Source organism: Onychostruthus taczanowskii, unplaced genomic scaffold, assembly GCF_017590055.1.
Source record: "Onychostruthus taczanowskii isolate IOZ18803 unplaced genomic scaffold, ASM1759005v1 scaffold67, whole genome shotgun sequence".
NCBI classification, from domain to species: domain Eukaryota; kingdom Metazoa; phylum Chordata; class Aves; order Passeriformes; family Passeridae; genus Onychostruthus; species Onychostruthus taczanowskii.
Genome location: NW_024504455.1, coordinates 4,754,523 through 4,779,310, shown reverse-complemented (window position 1 = coordinate 4,779,310; position 24,788 = coordinate 4,754,523). Strand labels below are relative to the sequence as shown.

The 24,788-nt window shown below is 39.4% G+C and overlaps 2 protein-coding genes across 5 annotated transcripts; one reads left to right on the top strand and one right to left on the bottom strand.

The window, feature by feature from the left end:
- The first annotated feature begins 334 nt into the window (after positions 1 to 334).
- On the top strand, positions 335 to 10,836 carry CHMP2B (charged multivesicular body protein 2B). Of its 2 annotated transcripts, XM_041420978.1 has the most exons (6): positions 335 to 368; positions 2,300 to 2,391; positions 5,299 to 5,493; positions 7,752 to 7,854; positions 8,805 to 8,911; positions 9,038 to 10,836. In XM_041420978.1, exons 1-6 carry the CDS (start codon positions 350 to 352, stop codon positions 9,149 to 9,151), a joined length of 630 nt encoding a protein of 209 aa, XP_041276912.1. In that variant the 5' UTR covers positions 335 to 349; the 3' UTR covers positions 9,152 to 10,836. The 2 variants fall into 2 exon arrangements, with proteins under 2 accessions (XP_041276912.1, XP_041276911.1); XM_041420977.1 differs by lacking the exon at positions 335 to 368 and having other exon boundaries at positions 2,109 to 2,391.
- A 3,482-nt stretch (positions 10,837 to 14,318) lies between these two features.
- POU1F1 (POU class 1 homeobox 1) lies at positions 14,319 to 23,141 on the bottom strand. Of its 3 annotated transcripts, none has more exons than XM_041420940.1 (7): positions 23,000 to 23,141; positions 20,214 to 20,363; positions 19,226 to 19,339; positions 17,986 to 18,231; positions 16,447 to 16,611; positions 15,804 to 15,864; positions 14,319 to 14,587 (listed from the first exon to the last, which is right to left on the bottom strand). In XM_041420940.1, the coding sequence occupies exons 1-7, from the start codon at positions 23,139 to 23,141 to the stop codon at positions 14,374 to 14,376; spliced, it is 1,092 nt and encodes a 363-aa protein (XP_041276874.1). In that variant the 3' UTR covers positions 14,319 to 14,373. The 3 variants fall into 3 exon arrangements, with proteins under 3 accessions (XP_041276874.1, XP_041276875.1, XP_041276876.1); XM_041420941.1 differs by having other exon boundaries at positions 20,214 to 20,279; XM_041420942.1 differs by lacking the exon at positions 19,226 to 19,339 and having other exon boundaries at positions 14,374 to 14,587.
- Between the last annotated feature and the right edge of the window lie 1,647 nt (positions 23,142 to 24,788).

The window sequence follows — 24,788 nt, the reverse complement described above, 5'->3', positions numbered from 1 at the left end:
CCCGAAGGAAGCCTTGGCTGCCAGCAGGCCGCTGGGCGATGCTGAGCCCTCCAGTGTCGTGGCCCAGGGCTGGCGAGCCCCGGGTTCGGCTCTCTGGTGTGTTGGGTGCCCCGTGTCAGAGCTGGTGGGTCGGCGTTTGAAAAGGGCTCGCAAAAAATGACGCTGCACATCAACCAATTGTGTGTCACCGCAGGGAGCACACACAGGTCCCACCTGGCTCTTCCCATTTCGGATGCGGCACCTGGGAAGGGGAGAGAGGGAGCTGACATTGAGCTGCCATGACCAAGGAAGGATTGCAGGAGCCGGATCAAGCCCTGCTGGATGTCACTTGTCCAGCCTGTTTTAAGGAATGCTTCCTCCTTGCCCTGGTGTGTGTGACGACAGTGTGACACACAGGAGTGGCTAATGGCATAAGACTTATCTCAGAATAACCTCTCGTATTCTGTCTGCTCTAGTAGCTGGGAATTTTCCTCAGTTATCAGAAACAAACAAGAACCAAGTTCTCATCTTGGCCTTCACTTCTAAAAACAAATTAAACAGTCCATAACTGCAGATAGTTGTTTTCAGTTTATTGCTGTCTTTAGTTTAAGCCACTGGGGGGATCAGAAACTACAGAAATAAGCATCGTGCTTCTCTTATTGTCTCCTAGTACTGTTCTTGTTTGCTGTCACCTTGAAGTTCCTACCTCTCAAGCTCACTATACTAAGGATTTTTTTTTAAGTAGTGTAGTTAGAAAAGCCAGTCTTGTATGTAGCTATTAAGCTTTTTTCTTTCAAATTCTCCAAGTGCAGCTGTGCAAGTAGTATACATTTATCTACCTTCAAAATTACTTGCCTGTAGCATTTTCAAGATTATTTTCTCTGCTGTTTTGCCAGTGTGAAGAATGCAGTTATATTCCATGCCATCTTTTAGTTCTTAGTTATTGTACACTGAAAAGTCTGCATCTCCCAAGGATGCTTTTTCTGTAGTACTCACAGCAGTAGTAGCATTGTAAAAACAGGTGTCACTTTCACACTATTTTTTAAAACATATATATTTCTTTGCCCAAGACCTGGTCAATCTCCAGCAAGATTGGAAGAGGAAATGTATATTCTGTTTTTTAAATGCCACTAAAGGTTTGGGATTTTTTTTCTGATTCAAACCTATTAACATTGAAATAATTCCAGCAATGGATGTTTTACAGTATGTCTGGCTTTAGGAATGAAGAATGCAAATGCTTCTTGCTGTTTGTAGAAAAATTGCCTCAAACCTTCAAAAATGAAAAGGGTGGCCTGTGATTCTAGAATTTATCCTTCATGAGCTCTAAAGAAAGTTTATGTGACAGTCTGCTCCTTTCAAACTCCCACCCAGAGTGGGAGTAGCTGAATCTCTGCTCCATAAGAGCTGCTTCCCTCTACAGAGGTCAGAGGATGCTGAGTCACATGCAGACGTCCTGCTCTGCCTTTGCCCAGGTGAATCACGCCCAAGCACGTGCTGTAAATCCTATGAAAAGTTAGTTGCAGCTAGCATGATTGATGCCTAGACTGTAAATAATACTTGCTTTAATAAGAGGATGTTATCAGTATATAATTTTTAATAGCACAGTGCACAAAACTCCTGTAGGTTTCACCTGACAGTGTTCAAGCTTTGCTTGCTACGTCAGTTGTCAGTAAACTGAAATCTATTGTAAAGGCCTCTAATTTCCTACCTTATTATTCTTAAGCATCTCTTAATTGAAAAGTTTCAAACACTGTTGCTTTATAGACTGACTTGAAGAGGGGGCTATGCAGATGTGGAGGAGAGGAAGCTCCCACAGAGCAGAATAAGGACAGAGAAGAGCAGGATCCAAGACTTGCACCTGGGATTATTGTCACTGTTTTATGGAGCTGGGAACTCCTCACCTGCTCTGAGATCTCCTAAATCAAGGCTCCTTCGGCTGCCTTACCTGTTGCAGTTGGGCCTGGCTGGGGGAAAAGCAGTGGGATGGCAGTGACCTAGATATTGCTGAGTTAGTGCTGGACTTGCAGGAAATGTGTGTACAGATGTCTTACTGTGGGGTTAAGGCTCTTACTATGGTTATGGTGCAAAGTAACATCCTAGGTAAAACAGCTTTTTTTGTTTTTAACAGGATATAGCCCACACTGCTGACATAATGGTGTTGTATACACCAAATTGTATTTTGCTTATATCTTCTGTATCTGAAACACACTTGGCTCTGAAGAAAGGGAGGTGTCAAACATGCTGCATGTCTGCAGGGTGCTTAGCAGATGTTTATGGAGTATTGAAAAACTTTGCCCAGCTATCAATATTTTCTTTCCAGATATAATAAAAGAGCAAAATCGAGAGTTAAGAGGTACACAGAGGGCTATAAGCAGAGATAGAGCAGCACTTGAAAAACAGGAAAAACAACTGGTAAGTATGACAGGTAACTTTATTTTGCTCTTTAAAACACACACACGCGGTAGAAAACTTCCAAAATGTTAAAGATAGAAATCAGTGCATAATAATGAAATGCTAAAAGCAGTTGTCTTCCCCTTTTCATTTCTCAGTTTAAATTGTGTTGGAAAGTATTTACTGTCTAAAAGTGATTCTTAGCCTTTTACACAGGAAAATCCTGAAACATTGTGTTCAGTTAAAATAACCACATTGGGTTTTCCCTACAGTTCCCAGCATTCTGTGTCCTTCAGAACTTTTTTTTTTTTTCTAAAAGGTTTGTAAATCGGTTGGCTTGTGGAAAAATTAAAAGAAGTGCTATCATGTGTTACCAGACTGTCCAGTGAGAGTGCTTGAAAAACCACAGGATATCATGAGTACCCCTAGAGTTGTTCTTTTCATTCAGACAGAACTTCCCTAAAATTAGCTGATAATAGTAGGACTGTTTGCCTAAATTAAGATGTTTTCAGAACTTACTGTGTGGGAGCTTTCAAGTGCTCAGTGGCTGAATGCTGCACCTGTGTGGCACTATTAGAGGAGAAATGGATGTGCCAGATGGTGGGGGTTGATGCATGAAGAATGCTCAGACTGTGGGAAAAGCTGTGTGAATCCAGCCTATTCCAGCAGCTATTGAGGTGGTAGTTCATGGCAGCAGGTTGCATGAATTCCAAGAGCTGGGAATAATAAACTAAAAGATCAGAGAAACTGTTTCTGAAAACCTTGGACATCTAGAACATAGTAGGTTGCTCATAAATAAGGCATTTTTTCCTGTATGAAATATTCCAAATATGGAAATAACCTTAATTGTAGTGACTGTTCAGGCTGAAGTGTTGATTACTTACCACACTAAGTGGTTTCAGAAATGTTAGATTTCTGAGAAGAAGAAAGGAGCAGTGAAATATGTCTTTGAAAAAGTTAAAATTTGCTGCTGGAATGGGAGTAGCAATGATAATAAATATTAATTTTCAGTGTCAGATCAGGTGAAGAAGTATCAGGGGCTTATCAGTCAATATCAAAACATTTCATTATGTGCTTTCTCCAGAAAGATCTTTTTTTCCCCCCTTATTTTAAAGTACTACTCTGAGAAAACCAAGTTATGTAGTTATATTATTTCTATGGATAAAAATACCTTAATGTATGCAGACAGTTCTGTTTCAGTTCAGTAACCTGATATAACTATATGAATTTTGATTTTTTTCCAGAAGAACATAACTGACTTCAGTAAGCTTGCCCCAGACCTCTCAAAAGCAGATAATGGTACCCCAAATTTAACCAAAATCTTTTTAATTAAGAATAAAATCATCTGTATATAGGGCTGGATTTCTGCAGGTGGATTATCTGCAGTGATTTGTGTTTTGCTTTGAAAAAATCAGGTTATAAAAGCTCTGTAGGTCTTTCAGCTTACTGAGAAAATCCCAATTTTCAAACATTTGCTGTTAAAATATGAGGTACAAACTAATCCCTCCAACCCTCCCAATACTGTAAATAAAAAAAAAAAAAAAGGAAATAATATTCTGGTGGTGTTACAGGAATTTTTGTGGCTTCTGTGAGCTACTTTCAAAGAACACAGCTTTACTTCTATTTCAGGCCTTTAAGGTTTGAACAGTCTCATGCTGCTTCGTTGCCACTCTGTACCTTCCTGGATTAAAAATAGTGTGTATGACACACCCTTTAGAAATTATGGATCTGCAGAGGGGATTTTGTGCCAGAGCCATCTCTGAAATAAACTTAACTATGAACTATTCGGGTAGTCAGGGTAATGCAGTGGGCCAGTTTACATCTGCCTTTAAAGGTGACTGTTCTGCATATCCTGGGGACTAGAATTTATCTTTTTGTAGCTTCTTATAAGTGCAGTTTTCTGGATCACCAGTGTACATAAAGTAAAGCAACTGCATACTTACAGCAGGCATATTATCCTGAAAAATCCAGGAGAAAGCTGGCCTTTAAAAACTGCTTTTACTTAATTAAAAAAAAAAAAAGCAAAAATCAAAATGTACAAATGGACATGTACAGAAAACTGAGCCACTGTGGCAAGACCTGCTTAAAAAGGCTGTAAAGGAAAAAGTAGTTGCAATTTGTACATTACCAAGTCACAAATCAGAAGGCACACTTTGAAGAATCCCAGATGCCAAGATTATTTGTGCCAGGCTTTTTCCTGGTACCTCTGGGCTAAACAGATTGTTATTTCTCTTTGAATTGACAGATTGGGGTTTGGTTTTCTAAGACAGAAGTGTCTTTCTTACAGCATAAGCACATGTTAAATTATGCTATTTTTATTATGATTTAAGTCCAGCTAAATTATAACAGCCTATAATTATTGGTCATGTAACTTTATTGGTCATCTAACTAACATCATTAGTGGTCATCTGACTTTATCTACTTCTCCCCCAAAAAGGCTGTGAGGTTCTCTTGAGACTGAAAAACAGTTTAAAAGAGCTCTCCATTTCTTACATGAGTGACGTTGTTTGATTGCAAGAAATCAAAGTTGATTGGAGTCATGGCACCAGTAGTTGTCTGGACATCATAATTCCTTCAGTTTTTGGGGCTTTTTTTGAAGTGTGGCTGCTTATCCAGATAAGGAATTGAATGTGCACATAGAAGTGAATGTGACATCACGCAGAAATTGAAGTCTTTGTGGGAACCGTGTGCTACCACACTATAATTCAATTTCATTGAGTTTTTTCCTTGTGGTCATATCATACCAACATGACATTGATTCTGCTAAACAGCCTTGTTAAAAAGCAAGGAGCTATTTATATATCTTACATGTCTGAAAATATTCAAGAGGATAGTTAATTTTGAGTTTAATTATTAGTGGTAAGGCTTAATTACAGTCTTTGCGTGAATGGAAATTCTGTGGAATTAATCTCACGCCTTTTTCCCCAGGAACTGGAAATCAAGAAAATGGCTAAGACTGGTAACAAAGAGGCCTGCAAAGTGCTGGCAAAGCAGCTGGTGCAGCTGCGGAAGCAGAAGAACCGAACCTATGCTGTGAGCTCCAAAGTCACTTCCATGTCCACTCAAACCAAGGTCATGAACTCGCAGATGAAGATGGCAGGAGCTATGTCAGCCACAGCAAAAGTAAGGCACTACAAGATATTCTTTTTTGTATTCAAATGCAGCATATGGTTGCAAAAATTCTGGTTTTTTGGGTAATTGCAGGGCTAAAACTCACTGCACAGGGCTGGTGAGGATACAGTAGGGAAACATAATTTGGGTTTATATTGTTACACTTTTGTTTGGTCAATCTATCCATACATACTTTCTTGGTGTAGACATCTGTCAAATGTTTACATGATAAAAATAAACTAATGCTAGTGAATGAACTCTTTTAGTACATAAAAAAAATCCCAAACCCTGCTGCTGCAGTGCCTTGCCTGTATTTATTGTCACAGGCAGTTTTTACTTGGAAAAAGTAGGGCATGATTCATCTAGAAATCAAGGCAGTGTGTCACAATAGCTTTATGGCTTTTGAAAAAAGTAGGTTATTGCTTTGGATCTAAAATTCCTAAAAAAAAGTAATCTGGAGTTTGCAGTCATTCTCTCTGTGCTCTCTCAGGAAAGAGTATTGCATTAAGTTTTCTCCCAGATCTCATCTCATAAAAGAGTGAAAAAACTCAGTTTTCCGAGTTAGGTGTCACCTTCCCCTATTTTCCTGAATTGATAAAAAGGGATTTGACTTTTGACAAGGAGGACTGTTCAGCTCAAGGTGCAGGAAGCAGAATGAGTGTGCATCAGACCAAGCTGGGCTTTGATCCCAGTCCAAGTTAAATCCACAGCAATGCAACTCAGTGCAGAAAGGAATTACCACAAAGGCTTGGTGATCAGGTGCCTTTTAGACACAGCATGAGGGCAGATTCCAGCCAGCCCAGAGCTGAGATACAGAGTTGTGGCTCTGCAGCAAATTTACAAATTGGGCTTGTCTGACTGATCAGGTTCAACACCTTACTCAGTATTCTTACAACAGTACTCATGAACAAGTTAGTCTTGCTTTTTGACTATTACCTGGGTGACTTGTTTTTATCTATGATAGATCTTGGATTACATTTCTCAAAAGCAAAGTGTCACTGGAATAGTTATGAAGATTAGGTCAGTAGGAAAAAAATCCAAAAACAGTTTTAAGCAGCAGGTAATTGTATGTAAAATTTGTGTAACATTATTGGAGAGAAAGGTCTTAAACTCTTTTGATCACTTTTAAAGTGAATATTTTGCCTTATTAACATGGGAAGCTTAAAGAATTGTTAATCTCATAAAACCATCAGTGAAAAATGTATGGGATCAGTTGCCATAACAAGCAAGGCAAATATGTGAATGCAAAGCTTTCAAGTATGTGTACTTTCAGTATGCTTCTTAGCATATATGTTGCTAATTTTGAATATAGTAAAGTCCAGTTAAGTTGCCTGTTTATTTTATTCATGCGTCTGACCATTATTTTGCTGAAGATATGTAAACTCTATCAGTGCAGATACTTTTGACATCCATTTATACCAATACCTTCCAAGTCCAGAACAACTTCTTAAATTCAAATAATGTGACCATGAGCACAGTCTTTGAAATTCAAGTAACATTAGTATCATAGACATAAGCACCTGGAAGAAACTCAGACATGAAGGCAGAAACCCTTCTGTGAAGACTGTAGTGGCTTGATACCATCTCTCTTCATTAACCAAGTCTTCTATCTTCTCAAAGATGGTTAAATTTTACATTTGAATTACTTATGTCTATATTTAGATATCCCACAGTAACTTGCTTTTTAGGAAAGAGGGAAGTACCCCATAGCAGTGCCCACAAAGGCAGTAAAATGGGTGAAGTTTATTTCACTGTCACAGCAAGATCTCCACCCGTCACACAAGTGCACCCTAAACAAGTACTTCCTCAACACTGGGATATTTTCTTTCCAGAGAAAAGTAATTTTTCCATTAAATTGTAACATCAAGAAACAATTTAAGGCCTGTCCTCCAATGGTGGTTCAAATAAATTGTCCTTTCTAAATAAGAACCTGCAGCCATTTACTTCTTTAATGTGTGTAGCCTTCAAGTTAGGAAATGTTCTCCATTCTTTTCATTCAGATCAGTTGGATTTTTCCTAATACAAGGCCAGGAGAGGGTCATGGTGCAAGAAAGATGCACACATTTAAAATTCTGTCTATTAGGACACTAGATAGCAATATTTCTTACTAAGTGCAGGCTGTACTATTGATCTGTCACTTACCTCATGTTCTCATGGGATGTAAAGAGACAAGGAAAGTGAAATTTGGATTAAAGCTTTTTTCTTAATGAATGCACTGATATTTACTAATGTCTCATTGTATGATTTAAGAGTTTTTTCCATATTAATAGACAATGCAAGCAGTTAATAAGAAAATGGATCCACAAAAGACACTACAAACTATGCAGAATTTCCAGAAGGAAAACATGAAGATGGAAATGACTGAAGAGATGAGTAAGTTCTGCTCTGCAGGGGACTGGCTTCTCTTGGCAGAGGAGAACCAGCCTAAAACCACTGATGTTTGAAGTTTATTTCTATAGTTAATGAGACTGACAGCAGAAATGTAGAGCAAACAAAATAATGTATGTCTGAGTAGGAATGATGAGCCTTAGACTTTTTAGAAGCTCTAGGTATTAAATCTAGAATCTGTTCCTTCCCATCTTCTGCAAAACATTAATCATAATTTTAGAAGGAACATTCTGGGGGGGAAGAGGGTTTGAGACCCATTCAAGGTCTTGATGGCATAACTGGTAGGGAGACTTGAAAATTTGTCTTAATTTAGATACTGATAATTTCAGCTTTTTGCACATGGTGGTATGATATGGTTCTGTCTCCTTTTTCTTAAATTAAGCCATAAGCAACTTTCTGGGGAGGCAGCAAGTTCCTTGTTCCTACATGTATGTGTTCACTGTCAGCTAATTCCTTGTGTTGCTCACAGTCTTCTCCCCATCCCAATCCCTGCCCCTTTGTTGGTCATATTAAATAGCATGGACTCAAACCAAGATAGAAACACCTCAACTGCACACAAGTTATCTGAGCAGTTAGCAACTTTGCAGTGTACTTGGAGGAAGAAGAGAGGAAGGGGATTTTTATGAAACTATAGGTGAGGTTTTGCAGAAATGGTAAAACCTAATGCAGGGGGAGATACAGCAGCTGAACGCTTCTGGTGGAACTGAACATTTTTATAAAAACTGCCATGCCTTACCCTGTTGTTGCCCTGGCTGTGCTCACAGGCTTTGCAAGGCAGAGCTAAGAAAGCCTCTCTAACAGCCAGGTACCTTCTGCTGGTATCTTACACCATGGTATCACTGCTGTGCTCTGGGAGGGTAGAAAGATGGTACTAGGCCACATTAGTCACCTTTTTGCTTAATAAAATCTGGATTTTTTTTTTTCTTTCTTCTAAGTTAATGATACTCTGGATGATATTTTTGATGCTTCTGATGAAGAGGAAGAAACCCAAGATATTGTTAACCAAGTGCTTGACGAGATCGGGATTGAAATCTCTGGCAAGGTATGGCTATTTTTGCACAGCTCTTGCGATTTTTCCACTGCATTCCATTTTTTAAAAATAGTTTATTCTAAAAGCCAGCTTGTCATAACCTGCATTATTCTGAAGAAAACTTGTGTCTCCTTCCAGATGGCCAAAGCTCCCTCAGCTGCCAGAGGTTTGCCATCTGCATCGGCGTCGACCGCCGCCACCATATCGGATGAGGAGATCGAGCGCCAGCTCAAAGCCTTGGGCGTGGATTAACTGATCCACTTCAGTCTGCCTGCTGGGTGCTCAGCTCTACACGCATGTACAAAGTGCAAATGCTCTTTCAATGCAACTGATTTCTAGGAAAACCTCGAAGTCTCAGAAATGGCAACTTGAAGATGAATTTGCAGAGCAAAATACTTTTTTTTTTTCTTCCATTGCATGGAGTCTTTTTGACTCTGAACCAACCAGGGGTGTAGTTCTAACAATAAATTCACTTACACCCGATCCAGATCGGTCCTTTGGATTCAAAGTTTTCTTCCATCTGTGTTCCTGATCTGTCTGTAGAACTGGCTATTCTGTGGCTGGTCATGCCCCTTCCTTGGACAGCACCTATGTAATATTTATCATTTTTACAAAACTATCACTAGAGAAACATTTAGTCTGTCATCTCTTAGCACGAATGAACTTCACCTTGGCTCTTAGTTGGAAACTTTTTTTTCCATGAGAAATAGCTTTGAATGTCTAGCTAATTTAGACAGAAAGAAAAAGCATTTTATGTATTTCTTCAAAATTCCTTTTGAGCTGATGAAATACTAGCTTGTTATTCCTCTTACCAGAAGGGAAGGATACACTCCTTGTGCAGTTAATTTTTCTGGAAGAGGAGTTACATTTGTTAGTAAAATTTGTTGCATGAAAGGCACTGATTGAACTCTCTTGTACTGTAACATAACTGGTTTCAACAGAATTGCTGTGCCTTTATGTATATAAATCTTGTACCTTTGTGATTTTCTTTCAGAAGGAGTCTTTGAAAGGTGAGTAAACTTAATAATTAAGATGGTTTTACAAAATGCTTTGGTGAGACCTCTCTGTATGCTTGATGGGTCTCAGTGCTGAAGTGGAGAGATGTGCTCATTCAGAAATGCAACTTGTGCACTTGAAAAAAAGGACATTTGCCTGAAGCAACATTTGTATATATTTTACAGTACTTCTTAATGGAAGATAACTGTGTAATTGTATTGTTTGCTAAGATGCAACTGATCACATTGATAAACTAAATATTAGTTTTGAGAACAATTTTGGATCATAAATGATAACTACTTGTCTAAACACTATAATAAAAACTTTCTGGTTCTGCGAAGGTTTTTCTATGATCTCTGAACTGCATCAACACAATTCTAGCTTTATGTGGAGTATGCATTGTGCTAAGGAATAAGAACTGTTGATACTGGAAATAGACAAAATGAGAATGCAGTTCCCAGTTATTACTTCCTGGATGCTGTGATATTCCTCAGCCCTGACTCTGCTGGAGATACTTGCCCCTCTGTGTTGATGTAGCGGTGCTGGTCATTGAACAGAAACAACAGTCATTTTGGCTTTAAAAAGAGAAAATCAAAATACCTGCCAAAAGCAAAACCAGGAAAACTGCGGGGGAACAAACCTCATAAAGAGACTTTGCTGCTAGGTAAAGTATAGCAGGACACCTCAGAGAATCTACTATTGTTGCACCATCTACTGTTTGGGATTGAAGCCAGCAAAGAGAACTCATAGGAGAGCCTTCGTCAGGTTTTAGGCCTAGAATTGCAGGTGTTCTTTCTCTTTCAAAGAAATAATACAAAACCGAATCTGTCAGGTAGTGGGTAGGAACGTGTAAGTTAATATATTGCATATATCCAATACGGGGTGATTTTTTTTTTTTACAAGTTATTTTGTAAAAATCTAATAAAAGGCTTTTTATCCCACAATGACTTTGTCCTCTGTAGGGTTAATGTTACACATCTGTCTCTTACTGGGCTTTCTTTCTGAGCTCTGATAAATATTCCTTTGACTTGCTTTGGTAAAGCATCATCATATTTGCTGTAGAAGCTCATGGGCCTTTGATTTAATATTCAATAAAGACTTTTTCAAGTTTGCATTCCCATGTCTGGAACCTCATGCCCAAGTACTGGTCTGTGGTCTTGAAAGAGAAATCATAATGTGAACACAGGGATAAAATGTTAGTGGTTGTTTGTAGTTTGGTTGAACACCAAGGCTTGTGTCCTTGCTGAATGAGGTGTGCAGTTGATCCTTTTAATAACTGTCAAAATTGGGCATAATTCCATAATGAGTTCTTTTCTCTGGGTCCTTGAGGAACAGGAAAAAAGGTATTGCTTTTTTGGTGCCATTAGGACTGCTGAACTAGAGCTGGTGTCAGTATCTATCCTGTGGTTTGTTACAGGTTACCTTTTCAATCCTGCAGCTCCTGTGTAAAAATCTTCGGGTAGCAGAGTGAGGAATGCTGTAGGTTTGCAGTCTTGTTATGTGTCTGCAATTATGGTCAGTATGTTGGATCACACTAAAAAAATTGCGCCCCCTGCTTAGATACAAATTCCTTTTAAATCACACTGATTGAAAAAAAAAAACAACAAACAGTGAAACCACTCAATCCTTACCCTCCTTTATCCTTGCTAGCACCTAACTAGGAACTGTGTCTGAGTCTCCGTCCGGGAGCAATGACACAGTTGTGCACACACCTAAAAATGGCTCTACCCAGAGTCTTATTCCTCAAGTGTCCAGAAGCAATTCCCAGAGGAGCAGTGAGAACACAGTGAGCATCAATGGTGCTTCCTCCCTTAATACTCTTTCAATCTGTTTTAGAAATAAAGTACCTCCAGAGCCCTGTGCAAGTTCTACACACACCAGCTCTAAGTGGCTTTCTCATCTGAGAACTCTTCCATACAAAGGAACTTTGACAGCCACATGTTTCTTTCCACTGATGTTTTTTTCCCCAAGCATGTTAAAAACCACTTTTTTTTTTGTTTGTTTGTTTTAAGTTTCTTTCCATCTTCCCGTATTTACTGCTAGTTCTTATATTAGGCAGGAAAGTGAACAGCCTGCCTTCATCAGCTTTTTTAGTACAGTTCACAATTGAGCAGACTCTATTGCTAAGATGCAACTGATCACATTGAGAAACTAAATCTAAATATTAGTTTCCAGAACAATTTTGGATCGTAAATAATAACTACTTGTCTAAACACTATAATAAAAGCATCCAATGCGCACACATTTAAGTCTAGCAGAGAGCCATTTCAAGTTACTCACCTTTGCTCAGCAGCTTGGCCTGTGCGTGGTGGGTTGTGTCCCTCACATGAGGGCACAGCACATCACAGTTCTTCAGAGACAGCTGAACCTCAGATTTAAACATTGTGATAGCACCTTGTTTTGCCCTCTAGTGTGGTTTTAACACCCTGCCTAAAGTTACCACCGGGAAAGAAAAGCAAGGAAAAAACCCCACAAATATCTCAAAAACAGGCACAGCCCAGCTTGGCTGAATGACCAACTAAACTTCTGCACTTTTACAGTGCTGCTCCTTGGAAATCCTGCCTTATATGCAGGTTGGGTCCTCCCCCCCACCCCAGTCAAGAGTAATTGGTGGTAATTAAGTTGTTCCCAGAGGAAAAAAAAAATTAATTGCCACTTTCTATAAATCTCCAGCTGCAGCCATTGAAATTGATTTAATCCATCTTTTCTTCTTTAAATAATTTTAATTCCTTTGTATTTCTGTGGCAACAGGTAGGTGGGTTTAAATGGTGGCTGCTTCCTCCAGTTGGCCTTTTGTCATTCCTTTGCAAGACAATTTTGTTATGTGTCACCTTTCATTTTATTTAATTCTGCAATTAGCTTTCACTTGTGCGACTTTTGGAGGGGCAAGAGACCACCACATTACAGTGAGGCTGCTCTGGAACTATCTGTTAGAGCATTCTAAAATACACTTCAGCATGACACCCAGCTGAAAAAGAGTAAAGTGTTACCAAAACAGAACTACAAACCATTGCCTGGAGTGCCAAAAGTATAGGAATACTTTATTGGATGAGGAGCTTGCGAAGTACAGGTTGAAAGCATCTCTAGGAAGCTTTTTATAATTAAGAAAATAATTTAGAATATAAATAAAGTTTTTATATACCAGATAGTGATTTCAACATACATAATGCTTGACCACATCACGTGAAAGGTACACCAGTGCATGCCACCACCTCTGCTGAGTGCTGATCCTCTCAGCTGAATGTTTTTTGTGAAGTTCATGACCTGCTGATAACCTGTGGTGGATAAAAGTATGCACCTTGGTCTCTGCTATAGTGGCTGAGCTATAGCTATGAGAACAGCCTGAAGGGAGTACATGGCCACAGTTTCTCCCCTTTGAGTTATTAAATTGAAGTTTTCTTCTCAGTTAGGGGCTTAAAGTGGTGCATTCATCCATAAAAATGTATTTTTTTTAGAAATCCAGGAGCCTGATTTCCATTGCTGAATATGCTTACGGTCACTGTAATAAGTATCAGAGTTAATTTAATGTACACTGGAGAGTGAGCACTTAACTTGTACATGCTGCTTCTAAGTGGTCTTGAACATTAAACTCCCCTGGCTTTCTGTGGGCCTATTATATAGACATTTTCTAAATCATCAGGTTTGTTTTATGGAAAAATAAAATGCATCTGGCCAGTACTACTTGCGTGTACTCACTTAATTTCAGTCCTGGGAAAACAGTCAAAATACTTACATGGTAATGGGCTAATTCCCACAACAATGAGCAGGGCTGATGAGATGGCTGGATAATCTATCCCTGGTGAGTACTACAGTCATTAATTCAGTTTTCTCAGTGCCTGCCTGATAGGTGGAGCTCTGGCACTGTTTTTTTTTCCTCTCAATTATCTCTAGGCAGGAGGATGACAAGTAAGGGATTATTTTCAATTAGTGGTGTGTAATAGAGGGGGAATATGCAGTGCAATAAATTCTTCTTTTGTATACTTTTTATCTTAACACACCGTCTCTGGTGTAAGGATGTCTACATATGGTTTTAATCAGAAAAAAGTACAATGCAGAGAAAGACCAATGTTATAAAACCCCCAATAACTATCTTTCTTCCCCTCAGGCCACAAAGTCCTAAGGTCAGATAAATTGTATTCCTGTTTGTACAGCTAAGCCTACCCAAACCAAACTTTGAGGCACACGACAAATTAGCAAGAATTACCTTTGATAACAAGCATTATCCAAGCCACTTCTACATGACACCGGGTCAAGGCAGTCAAGTGCTGGGCTGAGACAGAGCACGCGGTAGGAGCAGTGTGACACCTCTGTCCTGGTGAGCTCACTGTGCCTTAATTAATGACAGCAAAATCTTTCTCATGCTACAGCTGCTGGTAGCACGTAGGAGGAACGAGTGGTTTACCGATTTTTCTCTTTTTTAACAACACAGTATTTACAATATTTACAAAAAGGAAAACAGAAGTGCACGTGGAAAAGCTTCACCGGCATTCATGGTGCTCCTTGATAATAGAGCTGAAGGCATTCTGGTGTAAACTGGTCTTCACTCTTTTTTCCCTTTGTCTTCTGTTGCAAAACCAAACTCTCACGACTTCCTTCTCAAGATTGAGCCCCTCAGCCATCCTCATAATTTCCTGAGAAGACGGCTTACTTTGTTCTCCAAAATGCCTCTCGAGGGCTTCTTTGGCAGCAATGCTGGATACAGGGGTAAAATTTCACCTTTAAAAACTTTTCTGTACACTCAGGCTTTCACCACTAGTTCAAGAGAAAGATCAAGTAACAACACTGAAGGCAGTGACTTGGTGTATTTCATCTTTCTCTATGTAAAGGGAACCCAAAGCACTAAAAATACACTGTAGCTCCCTGCTGACATGAGCAGCGTGACACCATACAGAATTTTGGCATGGGGTGATTTAAAGGCAAAAATAGCATCAAGTTCAGTGCAATTTCAGTGTTAATCATAATATATTTGTGTTTCTCGATATTATCTAGGAGACACAGCTACTAAGAAAATTATGAGTGGGGTCAAAGGAATTGGAACAAGCCTGACCACCCTTCTGCCCCAGCAAATGCACATCAGTGGTGTTACCTGGTTGTATCAAATCCTTTGGGTTTACAGGGAGGAGGAACTTTATCACTTAGATTTGGAAAACACTGTATGTTTTGCATCTCACTGATTATAGAGACAGCACTAGAGTATTCCTAGAAATCACAGAGATTATGGCCAGCTGTTTTAGCCATCATCACATTCTCCAAATGTCTGCCCTCATCTGTTCCTCAGAGACAGCAGCGACCAAAACTGAGTGGTTCACTAAACAGAATAATTTAATACTGCAATTTTTTCTTATTTCCTGACAGAATTTGCTTGCAATTTCTGTTACATACTCTGAAAAACTACATATGTGACATGCTTGTGTGCCACTGGGAGGCATCCAGAAGTTTCAGCAGTAGCTGTAATTTCTTTGGACACAAGAGGGCACTTAATGCATTATTCTGGAAGTGAGGTGCAGGTATTTGCTACAGAAATACAGTATCTGCTCCAGTTCTAGTAACTTCATCTCTTGGTCTTTCATTTATGTGTCAGTTTTTTAATATTTATTAATGTTTAACAAAACAGGCTAATAATAGCATGGTGTTCTGCACATACAGAAGTATAGAAATATCATTACTTTTGACTAACAACTTCTTAGGTTTTGAAAAAAGTATGAAATATAATACTTTGGAATTAATTGGGGGCCTGGAGTGTGATGCTGGCTTTTTTAAAATTAGAATATTTCTAAATATTGGAACTTTTAGATGCCCAAGATATGGGTATTCATTAATAGAAAAGAGCACTTCAATTTTGACAGAAGGAAAAGAAGCATCTTAGCCAAAATTGTTTCTAACCTGCAATAACCTAAACATTTATTACCTTATGGTGGTTCTGCGCTTCCTCTTCCGTTCATTCACCCCAACCTTTTCATTGTACAAAGCTGTATTAAAAAAAAAAAAAAAAAAAAAAAAAAAAAAAAGAAGCAGCCAAACAACAAAAGCTGGCAGTTACATTCCAAAGGGACTGGAAACCAAAAAATAGAAGGAAGAAGAAAACACAAGAGAAAGTGCGGTTGAATAAGAGAAGCATCACACACAGGATCTTTCCATTGTTATGATGTCCGGTCATTGTTTTACCTCCAATTAAAAATGGTTATAGGCAGAAATGGTTAGAAGCAAAAGGCTAGTGAAAAATCCCTGTACACTGCTAAATGGGCTGTCCTGCACATCCTGCTCTGGCTCTCTACAGGACTGAAACTGGTTTTCTGGGATGGGACTGGAAGAAATTTCTTCCAGCAGCCCGGGAGATATTTCTGCTATTCTGTACACTCCATGAATTTCAGTTTTCCCCTCCATGCTCATCCAAAAAAAAGATAACTATACTTTAACACAAGCAGACCTCAGCATTTAAAGCTGGTAAAACAAAATCTTTAGTCTGCAGAAGACATATAATAGCCCTAAAATATTTACATGGGATTCTGCTTGAAGTGCAAATCAATATTTAGAGGATTTCAGTTCCCTACCTCCCACTTGTTCTGCTTCCTCCAGCCACTTGGACAGGATGGATTTCAGTTTGCATGCGTTCTTGAAGCTCAGCTGCAAGTTCTCAAACCGGCAAATCGTCGTCTGGCTGAACTCGGAGCCGTGCACAGCAGCCAGCGCTTCCCCAACGTTGGTTTGTGTATAGCCTGCCAGAAACAAAGGGGAAAAAGCAACTTTGAAGCTTTCTAGGAGGATTACTTTCCCTGAGATGCTCAGCCCTTTGAGAAGGATCCAGACACACCATGTCTTTCTGTAGATGGTGCAAAGCAATGAACTAATCCCTAGAGGCACTGCTGGTCTCCTGCTACTTGCTGCAACAACTAAGCTGAAGTCGTCAGAGAAATGCTGCAGTTTCCATGCAGACTCTGACTTTGCTTCGACAGCTCACTGTTCATTTCTCTGAATGTGGATCTGCCATGGCTGAGGGGCTGGTTCCTCATCCCCCTTTTCTGCTTCAGTGCCAGGACAAGGCAAGATCTCTTTAGGCACTCGCTGTCCCGTGAGGCACCTTTTAAGCTCCTTTTTTACTGCAATAACCCTGTATCTCTCAGACTCATAACTGTTTTGTCTTGTAAAGCTCAAACTGAGATTATTTTTCTTGTGCATATTTCATTTCTTTCATTTTACAGGTTCCATGTGATTTTCTTACACCAAAGCAAGTTTTGTTCCCTCAATAATTCTGGATGAAGATGCAGTGATTAACTATGTGTGGCCTGGCAAACACTTTCCATCGCTGTGGCTGACATCAAATACAAGATATACAGGAAAATTGGCCAGTTTGTAACAATTTTTTAAACCCTAATTTCTTTTATTTCTGTTTAGACTGCAAATACTGACTTTCTAACTGTTAAAATAGGGCACACGTACTGCAAATAATCTTATATTTTTTTTTTAGATTTATAAAATAAAAGGATTCTCTACAATTCTGATGCAATGTTATAAGTGATAATGCCAAGAACGACAGGGCTCAGCCCACCTTTGTCCTCAGCAGTTATCTCACAGCAACAAAGATATCAATTGCTTCCCAACTGTGTCTTGGAACAATAAAAAAACAAACCAGGAAGAGAAGCTTCCTACTGGTGTGAAGGATTTCCCATGGATGTCACTCAGTGTATACTGAAATGACAGCAGACCATCAGATTAAACAGTCTTTGGGGAAAAGAATGGGTATGGGAGGTGAGATAGTTATCAGGGCTATCTACCTGAAGTTGCAGATAATTTGGAGTTGTGCAAAATATTGCACCGGACACTGAGTGTAATTTATTGAACAGAAAAAAATTTTCTCTGCATTTAACACAAATAATTAAAGGGCAGGAAAGTTTCAAGTCCCTTTCTGCAAACTAAAAGCTGACATTCATTAATTCCATGCAAGTCTTCTAGGAATGGAGAAAGTTTGCAGGGCAAGGCAGGATTAGAGTTGTGCTCAGACAACAGCAGAGGCCAGGCCATAAAACACTCAGAAACAATTGGGCTTTCACTGGACTCTTCCAGCCCCTTGTCCGTGGACATGAAGCACGTACCCAGCTTGATCCTCCGCAGCTTAAACTCGTTGGCGAATTTCTCCAGCTCCCTGATTTCAGGCGAGTCCATGTCCACGGGCTCCTCCGCAGGCTTACCCTTCCTGCGGAACTCCTGCTTGAAGTCCGCGGCAGCGGGCTCGTCGGTGAGCAGCGGCTGGGGCAGCGGCGTGAAGCCGTGGCCCAGGGCACAGGAGCTGGCGCCCAGCGCGTGCTCCGGGAACTTGTACAGGCAGGGCGTCAGGCCACCTGGGCAAGGCCAAAGAGAAGGCTCATTGCGTGATTCTCTGCTGCTGCACACTGAAAACCTCCCCGCGCCGCCTCGTCATCCCTGCCCGCAATTTTAGTTATATAATACACGCCAGAGAATCCAGCAATTAGCGTTTCCTGGGATGTGTTTTCTCTTTTTTGTCCCAGCACATGGAAACCTGTCAACAGCCTCTTTACCAGCCACAGGCATCCTGTCATTTAGCCAGCTGTGAAGCACTTAAATAAGAGGCAAATGGCCTAAACTTACACAGATAAAAATCCATGCTCTAAGCTGGACTGAAGTGGCACAACAAGATCAATGGATCTGTGTAATTCTGAGTCACTTAAAATTTGCCAGTGTCAATTTTCTGGTACAAAGAATACTTCCATGTAGATGCCATTTGATGCTCAGACAAGATACTATCTTGTTTTAGCTGCAGCATAAAATTTCTTTGAGGAAAGTACATAGGTAAGAGCTCAAAGAAAAAAAAAATAAAACCAAAAAAACCAGAACTCATTCAGAATGATCCTTCAAAAAAGAAATTGCTCAAGGATAAAAAAGAACTATCTTTCACTACCTTTTGTTCCCAAATGTCAGACTTAACAAGGAGATTCAGTTAAGAGTGAAGGTTGATTTTTCTCTAGATACTGTACGTAGAACTAAAAACTCTGACCTGAGGGAGGCACGGGGTGAATTATTGCAGAAATATTAACACTCCTCAGTGTATCTGGAGCAGCCAGTAAATTCCAGGTTCTCAGGTCATCCTTCCCCATTTTCTAAACTACACAAAACTGTGTAGAAAAACTCAGAATTTCATTAACCTCCCACTGCTGCCTCCATTTATTACAGCTAGGTTTTTCTTCACTGCCCCAATTACTCCCATCAGTGTTGGAGGTTCTAACCGCATAGAACTATTTAATACACTCCGCACAGGATAACCACCAAAAAAATCTCAAAAAATAATGAAAAATACTTCAAAATAGGGGGACTTGCTTTGCAAGGTGCTGACACCATTTACCACGTTGGGGTGGGGCATGCTGCATGTCTGTAAGATGCGAGTCTGGGAGAGACTTGCTGAGAGCATCTCTGGAGTTGCAGGCTTGATGCCTAAGAAAATATAGTAAGAAAAGAAGATGAAAATAAGAAAAGAGAAAAATAAAAATGTATTTATTTTGGAATTAAAGAAAATTAATTTCTGAGCAATGTAATTTATTGTTACTTATTAACTTTCCCCAGGGACCTGGACAATGCTAGGAATGTTTTCAAAAGACACAGAAATGCATGATGAAATACAAGAAGTTGGAAATTTGCACACCATGAAGGAAGCCTACACTCTGTCCCTATTAGTCTATGCTGATTTACTCTAGCATTTCCTTAATTCTTAAATGAAATAAAATTCTGAGTTTGATTTTGGATTATTTCCAAGTCCCAGTCATTTCCTGGGAGTTACATTAACTTGGTTCATGTCATTATCTCATTGACTGCTGCTTAAGCTTGCACAGAATATAAATGCCTCACTCTTACTGAGCCTAGGACAGGGAAGAATGAGCAGGATGCATTCATGAGTGTAAAAATCCATGATCACATGGCTGAGCTGCCTGATTAATTCAGCTATCACTTCATTATGCCATCATTTTATTTTATAGCTTCAGCCAGGGCTTCATCAGCCCAGGTACTGGTCATACCCAGGTGTGTCAGGTATGTCACTTCTGGTCCCTCAAAAATCACCAGGAGAAGTGGCCTGAGGTGTGCAAAAAGAGCAGCACTTTCCCAGCTTTGTAGGGAGACAAAGATACAGAGTGATTCCACAAGAGATGCAGAGTTCTGGGAAACTCTGGGCACTAATTTCCCAATCCTTTTTCGAACACATCAATCCAAATCCCATCTCCTTTAAACGATTGCCTTGGATTGGTCCCTCAGAAGGACAACTGGCTGAGATCCACACTCTGACAGCTCAGCCAGCTGAGGTTTGGCCCCTTACCTGCCATCACCCCGTAGGTGGAAGGTTGATTCCCATAGTGACAGGAGGGCACGGAGTAGTGCAGGCCTGGCCAAGGGTGTCCCGGCGTCGCCACGGCAAAGCCAACGTACGAACACGCACGAGTTGGGAGCAAAGAGAAAACAGATGGGACTCGTAAGAATTCGAGATTCTAGACACAGCCTTGAAGTGTGAGGCAGGCAGTGCCTTCTGTGCAGTTGTAGATTCTCCTGTGAGCGTTTAACACAGGTCACAGCCATCAGGTTAACAGGGAGAACTGCCGCTAGAAATAGGGGCACATCCTCTGAGGCAGGACTAGGAATTGCCGTGCTGTCCCTTGCTGAGCTGCTTTTGGTATAATCTACGGGCATAACCCAGTTTGCACAAACTGCTGAGCAGGGGAAGCATTGCACTCTTAAAAGGAAAGCTGTTCCTCTCCTCACGCAACTTCCACACGCTGGTTCATTCAATCTCACACTAAAATTAATTCTAGGCTCCCAGGAAATTGCCTTCACTGTCAAGCAGACCCTGCAGCGAATGAAGGCCTGGGTTTCCAAAAGCAACACTTTGGGACATTTGCTTTGGTGTGTCCAAAAATCACAATTTCTTGAGTGCCAAGCAACAAAGAGCATTTCAGAGTGCTTTGGCGAGGTGGTAGAGAAACTAGATGGTAAATTCTGGATTCTTCTAACAAGTCAGGCTTAAATAAATATTTTCCATCACCAGCACAAGCAAACACACGGTTAATTTATCTCTAGTGTTTTCACAGGGGTATTTTAGGTCCGTGCTCAGTAATAGCCGGTACCTGAAGAATGAGACAATTTTTTGCTGAATGCAATATAGAGATATGGCTGTTTCTCATGTATAAGTAGGAATAGAAATGCATGTACTGCCCCCTCTAACAACTGCAATAAAACAGAATATTAAAAATTAATGTTCATGAACATTCAGATATGTAAGACCACATTTTAAAGAACACATTCCTGTTGTTCAAAACAGTCTAATTAGGGATTAGAATATTTGGGTTTTAAATCAGTAATCATAACAGTAAAGACTTCTTGTACTGTTTAAATATACTTCCACAGATATAAAATCTACTAAGACAAACATGTTTATACTGATGGAGACGCAGTGAAAATAAAGCTTGTGTTAATAACTGTAGTGCATGTAGCGCAATTCAACTTTTCTGTTAAGATCTGAGTCTTTACTGGTTGCATTTTCCACTATTTCATAATCCACAAACCATAAATTTTATGGATGAAAATACAATTTTTGACTTGCTAATAATGACTTAAAATTAAATAGGGAGGATGATGCTATTTAAATGAAATAATAGCAGTTAAAATGTTGATGATACTGCAGAACATCAGCTGAATGGCACAGCATAGTATTTGAACGAAAGTATTCTCACCTTTCTTGTGATGGAGAATTGTTACATCCATTTTTAAAACTTTTGACATTTAAAATAAGTTGTTATTCAAAATTCTTTCACCATTATATTGTACACAAATAGTCCTAATGTATGCTCAAAGTGACGCTTTTTGTGACAATTCCTTAATCTACGTATGCAATTTGTACATCTTGACTCATTATAGCTACCACCCTCTGCTTTTGCTTTCCCAGGGTCATTTTTTCCACAAGATCTTCTGGACGTGGTTCTACAATCACAATTTCCACTGACTGCAGTGGCATTTGTCCTTGGGTGGCAGATACAAAATACCAAAACCAAACCTGTGGCAGGCAAGGAGATGCTTTGGGCCAGCCCTCATCGTGTGCTTTCCATTACAAGTCAGAGGAATCTAGAAGATACTGCTGTGATACAGGCACATAAATTTGACCTCATACAAAATTTAAATTCTCCTGTTCCCTGCCACTATTGCTAACCCACAGCTGTATTGGGATATTTTGAACCTCTTGCTTAATGTATAAGATGATCCTGTTTTCTGTTACCAATAATCCGTTTTCACTACATACATGCTTTTTCTTTTCATTAAAATGCTTTATTACCAATGCTTTTCAGGAAAAATTTGCTTTCTTGTTAAGACTCCAAATGAAATTCTAATGTTAATGCAGTTTCAAATAAATCAACTATTTCTTTTTCTTTCCCTGAAGGCTTTCTATCAACAATTCCTGTATTCCAGAATCCCACCTCTGCAGTATTAATGCTGTAAGAAAACTCTCTTTGGCTCAGATATTTAGTGATTAAATAGCCCTAATATTTAAATGCATCGAATTCTGTTATATACACAAACATACAAGATTCAAAAATACCGGCAAGGTTTCTACTACGCATTTTGAACACCACACTTAAACCTTTGTCTTGATTCAGTTTGCAATATGCCTTGCAAAGCAAAGTTTTTCCTTGTTTAAAACTCCCTCAAGCTATATTGACACTTGAGGTCTTTTAAATGTGTTTCCTATTTAAGATAATTTATAATTTTTTTTAATTATGGTTACATAATAAACAACTTTTTCAATTCATTTACATGAAAGTTGTCATTGTATTACATTGATTGTAGTAATATTAAAGACAGTGTTTGAACCTGTTCTAAGTTGGCAGCATATTTGAGTCTAATCTTGTAACAAGCTTAAAGAAAATTACGTATTTAGCTAAAACATTTGTGCTTTTCCTGATTCATTCATAAGCAGAGTTTTGTGAAATTGTTTCTACTTTGGCATAGTCCCAATCATACATGACACTGAACACTTTAAACACTGAGAACTCAATGAACTCATCTATCAATCACCCAAAAATTACAAATGAGAGCAAGAGCATTTTCAAAAAGTACCTGTAGACACAACATTGGTGGTATGGTTGGAGACCTGCAGGCACTCTGCAGCGCTGTGATGCATTATCAGAGGTAGAGAGGGAGAAGAGTCAGAATTCAAGGGCACAAAGGTGTCTGAGGAAGCAAATGCCTGGCAGCTCATACCCTCCTAGAGGCAAGAGAGCTGCCTGTCCCGTGTTCTACCAGAGCAGATCCTCCAGGATTAATGGCACCTCAAACTCTATTCCAGGATTTTACCTGGGTATACACACAGAGGAGGGCTCCGGAGCACAGGGAGGTCGTGTGCAGGTATTTATACCACTAGGAAATCCCTTTATCCATTTTAATGTTCTTTTCCCAGCAATATTACTACCCTGGTACAGAGCCTCCTTCCTTCCCACACAAACACAATACGTGTCCAATTAATGGAGGGGCGGGGGAAGAAGAGGGAAACCAGAGACAGGATTTGACAGATATTTTCAATTAGGTCTTTTGTGGAGGACAATGACCAGAAAAAAAAATTAAAGTATCGTCTCCAGAGTCGGTGGCAACAGACAAGTGAGTTTAATACTAAGTAAGTTTCCACAGTTAACACCTGCCTCCAAAATCTCATCCAGGCAATTGTCTGGAAGGCAACCTGTCTGAGGGCTCAAACAGAAGTCTGCTATAGTCAAGAACCTATAGGAAAATAATCTGAATTAACCTAATTCCCAGCAGTTGCACAGTGATCATTTGTCTCGACCTATACCAGTATAAATCAGAGATGTGTAATATGAAGCACCTGTAGCCAGAAGGAAGTTTTGAACAGATAGCTTTCCATAAGCATGATGTGCTAAATGTTTATCTAAGATGAGCTCTTGACAGGGTCCATGGTGTCCCTTAAAACTGTTATTATGATTATTATACTACTGCACCATCTGAAGTCCTCCTCAAGGTCCTAAGTAAAATCATGATTCTTACTCAAAGAAGAAAAGTGAATTTTTGACATGAGACTGAAATAATTTTGGAACATGATAGAGAGCATACAGGTTATCCTAAAAAAGATGAAAAATGCTGTAGTACACCATAGTCACATATTCTATGTAGATGCAATAAAGGTGGGCTTGGTTTGGTTTTTGGTACCAAAGATGTTTGGTCATATTTTATCTGAAGATGACAATATATTTTGTATGTTTCATATTGAAACTGGTTTAAATGTCTGAACTAGAATTTTGACAAAACCAACTTCAGATACATGGGATGGGAGCAATCATATTCGTAATTGCACCATTTTTCATGTGTTACTGCAGAAAAGTGGCATTGCATTGAACCATTCTGTAGAATCCTTTAAGTGGGTCTTGGGAAAGGCTGTGTCTAAGATTGGGAAGAAATTTCAGAATTACTAGACATGTCAAACTGCACTTGTCATTAACAGTGGTTATCTACTGCTTATCCAGGCACTTTCAGATTGTAAAATATACAAAACCCATCAAAATAATTATTGCAATATTATGGAAGATACTGTCATCAAATGAACCCCATCTGCATTACTTTGGGCTTGGCTCAATGTATCCTAATGTCTGTGGATTCATATTCAAAAATTATTTTAGTTATTTTCACCTCCTTTTCCCCCTCAGCAAGGGACATGATAAATCTAACATGGGGTCCCCTCCACACACCAGAGTTTTGAAGCTGTGGGAGAAAAAGAATAACTTGACATCCCTGTCTTTGACAATTCCTTTTTCTCAAATCCCAACAGGTGTCACTGTAGATAGTGATTCAGTAAAATTTACAGTTTCACTGTAAACTCATGTCTAGACGCAAAGTTGCA

Excerpts from the sequence above, each read along its gene's own strand:
- CHMP2B (XM_041420977.1), top strand. The coding sequence starts at position 2,218 with ATGCTGCATGTCTGCAGGGTGCTTAGCAGATGTTTATGGAGTATTGAA. Across the intron at positions 2,392-5,298 it reads AAAAACAGGAAAAACAACTG|GAACTGGAAATCAAGAAAAT; the intron begins GTAAGTATGACA and ends CTTTTTCCCCAG. Across the intron at positions 8,912-9,037 it reads GGATTGAAATCTCTGGCAAG|ATGGCCAAAGCTCCCTCAGC; the intron begins GTATGGCTATTT and ends GTCTCCTTCCAG.
- POU1F1 (XM_041420940.1), bottom strand. The coding sequence starts at position 23,141 with ATGAGCTGCCAGGCATTTGCTTCCTCAGACACCTTTGTGCCCTTGAAT. Across the intron at positions 19,340-20,213 it reads CACCTACGGGGTGATGGCAG|GCATCAAGCCTGCAACTCCA; the intron begins GTAAGGGGCCAA and ends ATATTTTCTTAG. Across the intron at positions 14,588-15,803 it reads AAGCGCAGAACCACCATAAG|CATTGCTGCCAAAGAAGCCC; the intron begins GTAATAAATGTT and ends CCCTGTATCCAG.